The 11265-nt window shown below is 34.4% G+C and overlaps 2 protein-coding genes across 2 annotated transcripts in view; one reads left to right on the forward strand and one right to left on the reverse strand.

Annotated features, from left to right (window-relative positions):
- The first annotated feature begins 415 nt into the window (after positions 1-415).
- LOC110019265 (pectate lyase-like) lies at positions 416-1383 on the forward strand. Its single transcript, XM_020716880.1, has 2 exons — positions 416-855; positions 921-1383. The coding sequence occupies exons 1-2, from the start codon at positions 445-447 to the stop codon at positions 1332-1334; spliced, it is 825 nt and encodes a 274-aa protein (XP_020572539.1). The 5' UTR covers positions 416-444; the 3' UTR covers positions 1335-1383.
- Positions 1384-6446: 5063 nt separating this feature from the next.
- Positions 6447-11265, reverse strand: part of LOC110019266 (probable WRKY transcription factor 13) — a 36792-nt gene continuing 31973 nt past the window's right edge. Inside the window, exon 3 of the mRNA XM_020716881.1 lies at positions 6447-6866. Within this exon, the coding sequence (XP_020572540.1) occupies positions 6677-6866 (190 nt within the window). The 3' untranslated portion in view covers positions 6447-6676. The remainder of the gene's footprint in view (positions 6867-11265) is intronic.

The raw sequence follows: 11265 nt of genomic DNA on the forward strand, positions 1-11265 counted from the left end.
AATATTTCGAGCCAAAACAAGCCAAACACGCATGAACAAATCTTAATTCATACTCGGCTCATTTTTATATCAAGTGCTTAAAAAGTGTTCGTATTCGACTTCTTAGCTCAACGAACGAATCGAATACGAGCTATTTCAAGCTAAAATGAGTCAAACACGAATGAATAAATATTTATTAGTGTTTTGCTCGTTTATATATCGAGCTCTAAGAAAGTGTCTATGTTCATCTCGTTATCTTAACAAATGAATCCAATACGAGCTATTTAACTAGCCGAACACGAGCTAAAGCCTTCTCCATGAAACACTCCAATTAACCTTTTATATATATATATATATATAATCTATTCAAAGTAGAAATTGAATTAATTAAGCAGGCAGCCTCGGCATGAAATGACTATTATATCTCTATAGGAGGAGCCACTATGGATCATCTTCGCACGTGACATGGTCATCCGGCTGAACGAGGAGCTGATGTTGAACAGCCACAAGACCATCGACGGGCGCGGCGCCAACATCCACATCGCCTACGGAGCCCAAATCACGGCCCAATTCGTCCACCACATCATCCTCCACAACCTCCACATCCACCACCTCTCCCCCGGCAACGGCGCCATGATCCGCGACTCCCCCTCCCACTACGGCCTCCGCACCCGCAGCGACGGCGACGGCATCTCCATCTACGGCTCCTCCCACATCTGGATCGACCACATCTCCATGTCCGCCTGCGCCGACGGCCTCATCGACGCCATCATGGGCTCCACCGCCATCACCATTTCCAACTGCCACATGTCCAACCACGACGACGTCATGCTCTTCGGCGCCAGTGATGCCTACGCGGACGACGCACTCATGCAGGTGAAAGATGTTTTATAAAAATGTTTCATTTACTTTACAAAATGATCACTTGTATTGTTATATAGGTGACGGTGGCGTTCAATCACTTTGGGAGGGGGTTGGTGCAGAGGATGCCGAGGTGCAGGTGGGGGTTTGTGCATGTGGTGAACAACGACTATACGCACTGGAGGATGTATGCGGTGGGGGGGAGTCAGCATCCGACGGTGATAAGTCAGGGGAACAGGTACATAGCGCCGCATGATGGGAATGCGAAGGAGGTGACGAAGAGGGATTATGCGACGGATGAGGTGTGGAGGAAGTGGACGTGGAGGTCGCAGGGGGATTTGATGATGAACGGGGCGTATTTTGTGGAGTCGGGGGAGGAGTTTGTGAGCGGGTATGCGAGGCAGGATGTGATGAAGGCGAGGCCGGGGACGTTTGTGACCAGGCTGACGCGGTACGCGGGGGCGCTTGGGTGCAGGATTGGCCTGCCTTGCTAAACATGATCTTTCTATCATAGTGTTGGTCCAATATGCTAAAATTCACAAAGGAAGGGTTTTTTTTTTTTTTTTATTATTATTATTAATAATAGTTTGGTCATTTGATTAAGATCGTTTTCTTAGTGAATGATATTTTGCAATAATTTCAATCTTTTGGCAGGCAAAAATCTCATTTTTTTTAACTAATATGTTATGTTGTAAACTGTTGCTGTTTGAAAAAGTTGTTGTGAAGCTGTTAAAAAAAGTGTTGTTCAAAAATCTACGGGGACTATTATATATATTTTTTTAAGAAAAAAAAGTTACACCACAACTATTTAGATATGGTGGAAAAATATAACTTTTGGCTGCAGTTTTTTGAGAACGCAGACTAAAAACCATTTTACCAGCCTGAATAAATTGCGGTGCGGCACCTCATCACACAAAAATATGCTATGGTGCTATAAGTGTAAGTGATGTTGTAGGGGTAACTTATAAAGGTTATCATGAAAATCCTTAAGACCTCACGTCACACACACATATATTAAAACATAATCACACGAGCTAACAAAATAAGATAACACTTCAATTATCTCCCAATTGTGAGATCATGTATTGATCGATCAAATTGAAATGTTTGATACAAATGATTCTAATTGCAACTGAGAGGTAGAAGATGGAATTTTAATAGTTCATGTTATTGAAATAAGATGAGTATTGATCAATATTTGGTCATAGAGGAATTTTTACTCCTTATAAGAAGAACAACAAGTTTTATCATGTACTAATGAAGTTATGTCATATGGACTACTAGGTCATATATGATTGTGACCCTATAGAAAGATGGAATCTAAAAAGTGTACAAAGTCAGTTTTGTTGATTGTGTAAGGGATTAATTCTTTGTATAGTGTTTTTATTAATTAATTGATTTTTTAGGCTATTTATAATTAGTTTTAAAACAATTTAAAGTATATTATTAAAAGTTAATATATTTCAATTAAAAAATAACTAAAATAATTCAATTGAAATTAAAACATGACAACATAAACTAATACAACATCGTCAAAGTCACTAATGATTTCATAAGTTCAAATATCAAAATTGGCACATTAAACCCCTAAAAGACATATATAAATTATTTTATGAATTAAATAAATTATAAATAAGCATGGCATTTTAACATTAAAAAAAAAATGAAGTAAAACATATCCTTAAGTTTTATTCATGAAAATTTAAAGATAGAGACAATGCAATAAAAATAATTAGAAGTCATTTTAATTAATAAAATATATGGTATAATTTAAAATTAAAACAAATAAAATAAATCATAGAAAATTTATGTGAACTAAAAATTATCTTAATGTTTTTATGGAGAGTTTGAGACAAAATCCTAAGCCTCCTTCAAACTTAAATTAAATTTGTGGGCCTTTTGATTTTTTAATAAATTTTTGAATGAATAATGGCTACTAAATAATAAATAATTCAAATTAATTCTACAAATTCTCAAAATTTTATGAAATCATTTCCTAGATTTTTTTTTTAACCTTATAAATTAGTTTCATAAAATTTTCAGTGCACCAAAACAAAAATAAATACATAAATAAAAACACATGATGAATTAAATTTTAATAAAACTTAAACAAATGTAAAATCTAAAAAACTCACTTTTTTGTGCTCATAGATATTATGATATATAAATTTATTTCTTTTGATTGTCTTAAGTTTTTTCTAATATCTAGAGTGTTCAAAATGACAAATTTTGCTCTTGGCTTTAACTCATAAGTTCATAAGTATTCTTTAAATATCTATATTCGCCCATGAATTAACAAAATTTTTAAAACCCAAATAAAATTCTTTAAAATGTTAATCATTTGAACTCAAATCACCCAATGATATTATTAAACCAAAAATCAAACTAAAACTCTAGCCCTAAAATCTAATTCAAATTCACCACATAACCTCACACACACAATGGACTTACTTGTTGGAGGATCAACCTAAAATTCTAGGTAATGTAGGTTTGTTATGATTGTTTAGATTAGTGTGATTTCTAAATCAATTAAAAATAATTAATAAATTTATTAGAGCACCTAGAAATAACTAAATCATATGCACTTGCATGTTGATTATTTCTTTATTTTAGGAGCATCACTCATTGCATGTAATAGCTAGGGCATCTAGCTAGTGAGATTAGTCGCCTATTGTAAAGAAGTCTACCTAAAATTTGTCATTTTGAACACTCTAGATATTAGATAGAGATTGAGCTTGCAAACTCTTTCATGAACTTTGTGATTTGGTGAATTATGTTATGAACATATGTTTTAAGTTTGCATAAGAGTTAATTACTCCCAGCAACAAGTTATTAAACAATCTGGTGTCAATTATTTCAAAGTCAAGCAAAAAAAAATTTAGAGCGAAACTTATCTTTAGCAAGCAAACAATGTATTCAAATGACGTCAAGCTACTGGGGGGGATCAAACTTTCCTCAATAAGATTTTAAGGATGGAATCTTAAATCTCTCGAGGGCCTCTAACTCAATGATCTCTTAAGAGAAATCAATCTCCAATTGATATGGACGAGGAGTTTTGGTTCTCCTTCATTCTCTTATGTGTTAGAGCAGGTAACGGATTCCTTTAATATCAAAGGCAAACACCCTTTATAGTATTGGAGCTTTTGGACAAGGAGGTAGCACATGCTCTTCTGACGTTTGGGCTAGCATATCTCATTTCATATTATTTCGACACATCATAAGTCTCCATCACCTTCGTCATCTATTCACTATACTTATTGGTTTGCTGAGACACAAACTTTCTAAGACAATCCACGTTGCTAATAACCTCACTTTGGCTTGATTATGCTCCTTATATAACTCATTTTTTTTGTTTGTGACATAATTTAAGATCATTGGACTTTCATAATGTTCGATCCATATTTATCCGTAAACTCACACTTTAAGAAAAAAAAACTTGGAAGAAAAGAGAGTGAGCTAGATGAGAGGGAAAACACAATTTTTTTTATAGGAGAAAATTTATTTAGGATGTAGTCTCCAGAGATCCATCTCTTTTTATATAGATATATCTTTATTTATCAAAATTTTCTCATATAATGCAAAATAAACACTTATCGAAACAAGGTCCTTAATGATCTCCAATTTAACCACATAGTTTTACTCTCTTCTAACTTTGATATAATTGTTAATACTATCTCTGAGAGTGTTGTATCGTAATATCTGTTTCACATACACTCGTATGGTCACATCTTTATCAACTTATTCTACTTTTGTGATAAACTGGCTCTGAGCAATTTGACATCAAGTTGAGTTGTCATATTCTATTGAGTTGAACTCTTAGACAATGAGATAGATCTGATCCCTTAATCAAAGTGGTGACCTAATCGCGATAGATGAACTATTAACTCACACTCGACTGCTAGCACTTGTCTAGTACTTAGTGACTAGTACTCATCTATCTGTCCACCAACTTGACATGATAGCTGCGCAATGTAATTTATCAATCTACCTTAGCACACTATCCAACTTTTGAGCCTAAGTTTGATAAGGTGACATTCGACTATACAAAGTTAATCAACACCTATAATTCTCTTAGGTCCTCGCGAGAGAGTTTTTCATTCTTTCATTTGAAAAGCTACATTTGTCCATTAAAAACACGAAAATGTTGTTAGAATGAGGGGTTCTCTTATTGTTGGTCTTGAATAAGATATCCTATTTTTTCCATTTGTCACATCTTCTGAAATTCTGAACTAGAAGTCTCCATCTGACTACTTAATAACATGTGTTATATTGCTCTGAAGAACACACCTTAGCTAGCACACTGGCACGATTTAAATCATCTCGATTTATAATGATAACTGCATATTATACAACCAAAGTGCCATTGTCGGCCCAACCAAGTAATGGTTTTAGCTTTTGCATCATCGAAGCAATTTAGTAGAGAAAAAATAGGATTTTTAATCTCAACTATCCAATTTCAATTTAATTATCGACATGGTTAGTTACATTAACTTGATAATCAACTGACACTCTTTTAGGAAAAAATTACAAACTCAAATTCATATTGTTGAATTTGAGTAGGATGTAGGGTCCCGTATTATACGTGGGTACAGACAACTTGGTCGAAGACCCAGTATTGTAGGAAGAGTGCTATAAAGAGAGAAATGAAAAAGATCCTAGCTTACAAAATTTTTAAGAGGAAGAACCAGAGAGCAATAAGCACAAAGTTCTCTAGAAAAAGATATGGAGTCCTTCCGGAAAGGGAGATGAGAGGGTGAGAAAGGATGGCAAGGGAGGTTTAGAGAGATCCATACTCCCCTCTTTCTCTTTCTTGTTGTTGGCCCTTTGATACATGAGAAAGAAAATAGCATAAGATTGTCAAAACAAGACATCAATGACTGTATTTTTGACTTTTACGAGATCAGTGTCGTGACTATGAAATAACAAATGTTAGATATTATTGCTACGACAAACATCCATGATGTTCGGATGATGGTATCGAACCCCAGCTTCGGTCGACTTCCTTTGAGAGATGCAAAAATGTCTTGTTGCCCATAATGAATTCTTCAAATTACTACCTTTGCAGAGGCAGATTTACATTGCCTTCTTGAGGAAGATGGAAACGAGCTAAATCAGTCGTTTCGGCGTGTGGGCTCGATTCATCCACCTCAACCGGCGGGCTCGATTCAACCACTTCAGCAAGTGGGCTCAATTCAGCCACTTTGACAGGTGAGCTCAATATAATCACTTCGACATGTGAGCTTGATTAAGCCAGATAAAATCTAATTAAAAATTTTTACATGCCAACATTACAATATACCGATATTTGTGTGTAAACATTTTTTTTTAACTCACAACTGCATTTTATTTACCGAAAAATTTACCATAACAAAAAAAGCATCATGCAACGTTACTACTCCACGTTCGAACCAGAAAAGACATGTGGATCAAGTTCCCTACATAGCATTCACTTGACTCTCCTTAAACCCAGCCCAATATGCCCCACAAAGGATAAAAAACTAAATATATAATTATCACAAACTGAAATATAAAAATTGCTAATCAGGCTCTTCAGTTTCCCCACCACTAGTTAACATGCATCAGACCATCAAACAAAAATGCCTTTTGGCCCACACACATTGGACCCTTTCCCAAAGCTCTATAATAGCTATCTCCAAGCCAGTAAAAACAATTCACATGTGCAGTGATTTTTTGCACATAGGAAAGACAATTACATGTTCATTATTAATCTCAAACCATAACATGAAAGCTAGATCAAATCAAATGAAACTAGATAGCAATGAAAAACTATCAGATTACATATAATACCTCTTCATGAAGTCATTACAACCACACACTACCAGAAGAAGCTGGTGCTCAGCTGAGACCTCAAAGACAAATGCTGTGAATGATCATCATCATCGTCGTGCGACGGAGAATGAGCGTGTCGTCCTTCGTATGTCGTGATTACCATTCTTGGGTCCTCTGCAAGCCTTTCAACCCTTTTCTTCACACGACAATTATCTTGTGTGCACCTGTAGTAGCTCCTGCACATCATGCACATGATCACATAATGCACACATATATCATTAGGATATGTAAGGCTTTCCAAAAGCACAAACATGAAAAAGAAAAGAAAAAAAAAATAGTAGTGCATTTAGTCTGTTGTACACAAGTTGGGCCCAAACGGGTATATATCACTTGATAATGATTGTGATGATGATAATGATGATGATCATACATCAATCGGAGCCATAAAATTTAATTACCGCCATTAATCAACTGAGTAGATTGATCATTTCCAGATGAAAATGGGAAGACCATCATGGCTTCAGAATGACATGATTGCTGTGGTATCATCAGCTTCAGCACTTTTTAATAGTGGTGAGCCAGTGGAATCATGAAAAGTTAATAGCTAGCACACGGTTTTTTTTGGAAAGGACTTGTCTCCTAAATTTGCTCGTTTAATTGTTTGCTAGCAAAAAACTTTAGCACATGCAATATCATGGATATAGCTACCCTCTATTTTTTGCTGAATTTAAGTTGACATATAGGTTAATGCAAATCACATATATATGTATGTATGTATGTATATGTATATTTTTCGGCATGCTTATGATGTTTGATAAGAAATTGATTTGTCTTGAACTAAATCTTCAGGAAATGTGATGTTGTGAGATCATGACTAAACTTTTTATGAACAAATTGTTTAATTAATCTCTCCGACGTTTAATGAAACTTTACTCTTCGGGAGGATGGAAAAAACAAAGAGTACTTCATATCTCAACTCTTAACCTGATTCAATCAAGTTGGCACTATTTTTGAAGAAAAATTAACAGCGTCTATTTCAGTTGCATTTTACATCAAAGGTATCTCATTCAGGGTGTCTTTGGGGCAGCGGTGCTGTGGTGCTGTCACACCGCAGTTTTCCTGTTTGGCAAAACTGTGTTTTGGATGTGCTCACAAAAAGTTGAAGCTGAAAGCTTAGCTGCGTTTTCCCACCATACCTGGCCACCAGCGATGATAGCTAGAAAGTTGTGGTCTCACTTTAATATATATATATATTTAAAATCACCGCAGTTTTTTGAGCAACAGCTTTACTGCTGCTTCTCCAACAATTACAGCTGCCCCAAACAGACCCTCAGTGTCTAACAGTGTGTTTCAGACAGTGGTGTGGTAATCGTGCGGTGTTGCATTGTATTTTTTTGTGTTTGAAAAAACTGCATTTTGCCTGTTTTTTCAAAAAAACTAATATGAAAAATTGTGTTTTGTAACTTAACCTAGCTAAATGCACTGACTGCTTTTGAAAAAAAAAATTAATAACCACCATAACTTTTTGAACAACGGTTTATTCTGCGGCTGCTTCACGACTGCTTCTTTGAACAGCTGCAGCTGCCCCAAACCGGCCTTAACATTCAATGTAACAAAAGCATAGCTGATGCGAAAAAAGAGGAAAAGAGTCCTCGAGAAAACATTTACATCTTCCATCCACATTCAAATGCAGTCAATAGAATGTCAAGTTGTCTTCTTACTATCTCTCATTATGAAAAGCTTAACATTCAAATGCATCAAATGCAGTCAATAGAATGTCAAGTTGTCTTCTTACTGTCTCTCATTATGAAAAGCTTAACTTTGAATAAACGGATACAAAGTATAAATAGTGTACGAAAACTGCATTAGTGCATCCACCTGCATTCAAAGCTCTAAGAACTATAGCTTGGCAAACTATTAATTAGTTATATTTTCAGTTGTTTCGAATTCTATTTACATATGGAGCTAAATATCAACTCATAACACGCAGTTAGTAAAGTATGAATAGTTTTGTACATGTTAAACCAATATGAAAGAAAATATTCATATGAATTTAGCTCTAAGCGAGGGTGTTAATAGTTTTTCTAATGAACAATAGCTGCTTCTTAATTGAGAAAGAAGCAAGCTATTTATTCTTCATGTTCTTATTTCACTTGATGTAATCCCCCTTTCCTTTATATTGCCGCACTGTAGCAGAAACCATCAGTCCTAGAAATAAGTGCCACTGAATGATATCAATATTTTCTTAGGTGAACAGTAATAAGGCTGCCGTTGAGAAGCAAAAACCGTAGTTTTTTTTCTTTCAAAATAAGGGGCAAGAATCAAATATACGCGTATCCCATCCTGTTGGTTGGCATCCTCGGTATAAGACCCCTCGGGTCAGGGATTCGAATTGTCTCTGATGACGTGAGCCTTAAGGAAGTGGTACTCGAATAGTTAAGCACATTAGGAGTGGTTGAAGGCTAGTATAATAGCCTCTTGCCATTTCTTTTCAATATATATATATGTATATGAAGATTGCTTGCCCAATGATTGCTAATGATTAAAGATGACATTTTTTTCTCAAAATGACTGATTCAAGTCATACACTTTATAATTCACCGTATATTATTTCAAAAAAGCCAAAGATCACATAAAAATAAGAGATTGCAAAATAGTTGGCAAAGTAATTATAATATAACAATTTAATATGTGTTGCATGTATGCACTTTATCTTAGCTATTTTGTCTTAGATATCCTGCCATAGAAACTTTCTAAACACTAACAACATAGTTTTTTTTTTTTCATGACAAAAAGCTAGGGTGCTTTATACAATAATAATTCCTTATCTTTTAAATTGGATTTCATAAGATTGAAATCAACTCTCACCCTATAATTTGGAGGGAAGTATTTGTTCATTTCAAATTACACCTAAGTCATTAAGGGGGGTTAAGTTGTGTTGAGTGTTTAGGTTGAAGTGGAAGTGTTCTTCTCTTGTGTTCAAGGCCAACTTTCAATCCCCAAAATTTTTTTGTAAGTTTGATTCTTTATCTACTTTAACTTTCATCATTTTATTGAATGTTTAAATTCAATTTATTTAGTTATTTATTTGCTCAAATTCCTAAAAATTATTTTTTATGTTCAATATCGGGTTAGTTTAAGTCCAATTTATGCTCAATTTAGTTCTCCTGTTCATAAAAAATGTGGCAGCTTCCCAACATCATCTTTGTTTAGTTAGAAGGCTATATCGGGGGTGCTAAAACTTTCCATGTGCTTAAAAAAGCTTCGATAGTCGATGACTTATGGTATTACGACTGGGGTATTTGCACCTACAAAATTTTAAAAAACATACATAGGTCGTCAATACATGTGTAGAAACATAATAGTATTTTCTTGTCATATTGGAATAGTAAAAATAGAAACTTAAAGTATTTTTTTTTTCTACCAAGACGGAACAACCCGCACGGGTTTAAATAAGGTTTCCCCACCACATTGGAATAACATGCACATATCTTTATCAAAAAATTATCCCTGACTTGACTATAGTGGTAGAGCTCAGTGCCAACACAACGAGTTTGATAGATGACATTGATAATGGGAATAATGTTGGCAAGGTGAGACAAGAGGCATCAACCGTCAACAGTATTTTAGGAGTAATATGCCAACAATTTGAAGCTTCAACGAGTGGTGTGCCAAGGGTGGGAAGCAACCCAAATGAGGAGATCATGGCGATGTGTAGCAACGATAAGGTGGTGAGATTAAATTAAAAAATACAAACTATAAAATTTTGAAATAGATGTTATATTTGAAGTATGTAGTGTAATATTATGCTATATTTGAAGTATGTAGTGCAATAATTTAAATTAAAAAAAAATTAGAAACTAAAATATCAAAATTATTTTACCATTCCTTATACCATTGGGGATAATTTTTTTAGAAAAGCTTTTTATGACCTAAGAGCTTGTATTAACCTTATATCCTTATCCACCTTTAGGAAATTTGGTCTATTAGAGATCTAGCCAATCAATATAACCCTTCAATTAGCCGATCAATCTCTAACTTATCCTAGATAGGTCATAAAGAACATGTTAGTTAAATTAGATAAGTTTCTCTTCCCAATTGAATTTTATGTATTAGTTTTAAAAGGGGACAAAGAGGTGCCCATCATCATAAGAAGACTAATTTTAGCTTGAAAAGGGGCCATAATTGATGTTTCGAAAGAGAAACGGACTATAAGAGTACAAGATAGTCAATAACTAATTGTTAATGTGTTGAAATTAATGCAATTCTCTACTGATTCTAGTGGTTAATGATATAAGATAGATTTGGTGGATAAGTTAGTGAGATGCCAACTTTATAGGAGTTTTGAGGTTGATCCATTAGAGCACCTGGTAACTGTTAGAAAAGAGCTTTCTCCATATTTAGAAGTTGCACCTAGTCTTTATAAAGAGATGTTTGAGAATTTGGATATTGTATCTTTACAAGAGCAGTTGGAAACATATATTGTGGATGCACCTAAATTAGAATTGAAGACTTAGCCTAAATATTTAAAATATACCTTCGTATGAGGAGCATCAACTCTTTATATTATAATCTTTACAAAATTTGATGATCTTTAGAAAAATAAACTTATAAGAGTGCTAAGGACATATAAAA

Source organism: Phalaenopsis equestris, unplaced genomic scaffold (assembly GCF_001263595.1).
Source record: "Phalaenopsis equestris unplaced genomic scaffold, ASM126359v1 Scaffold000054, whole genome shotgun sequence".
Taxonomy (NCBI): Eukaryota; Viridiplantae; Streptophyta; class Magnoliopsida; order Asparagales; family Orchidaceae; genus Phalaenopsis; species Phalaenopsis equestris.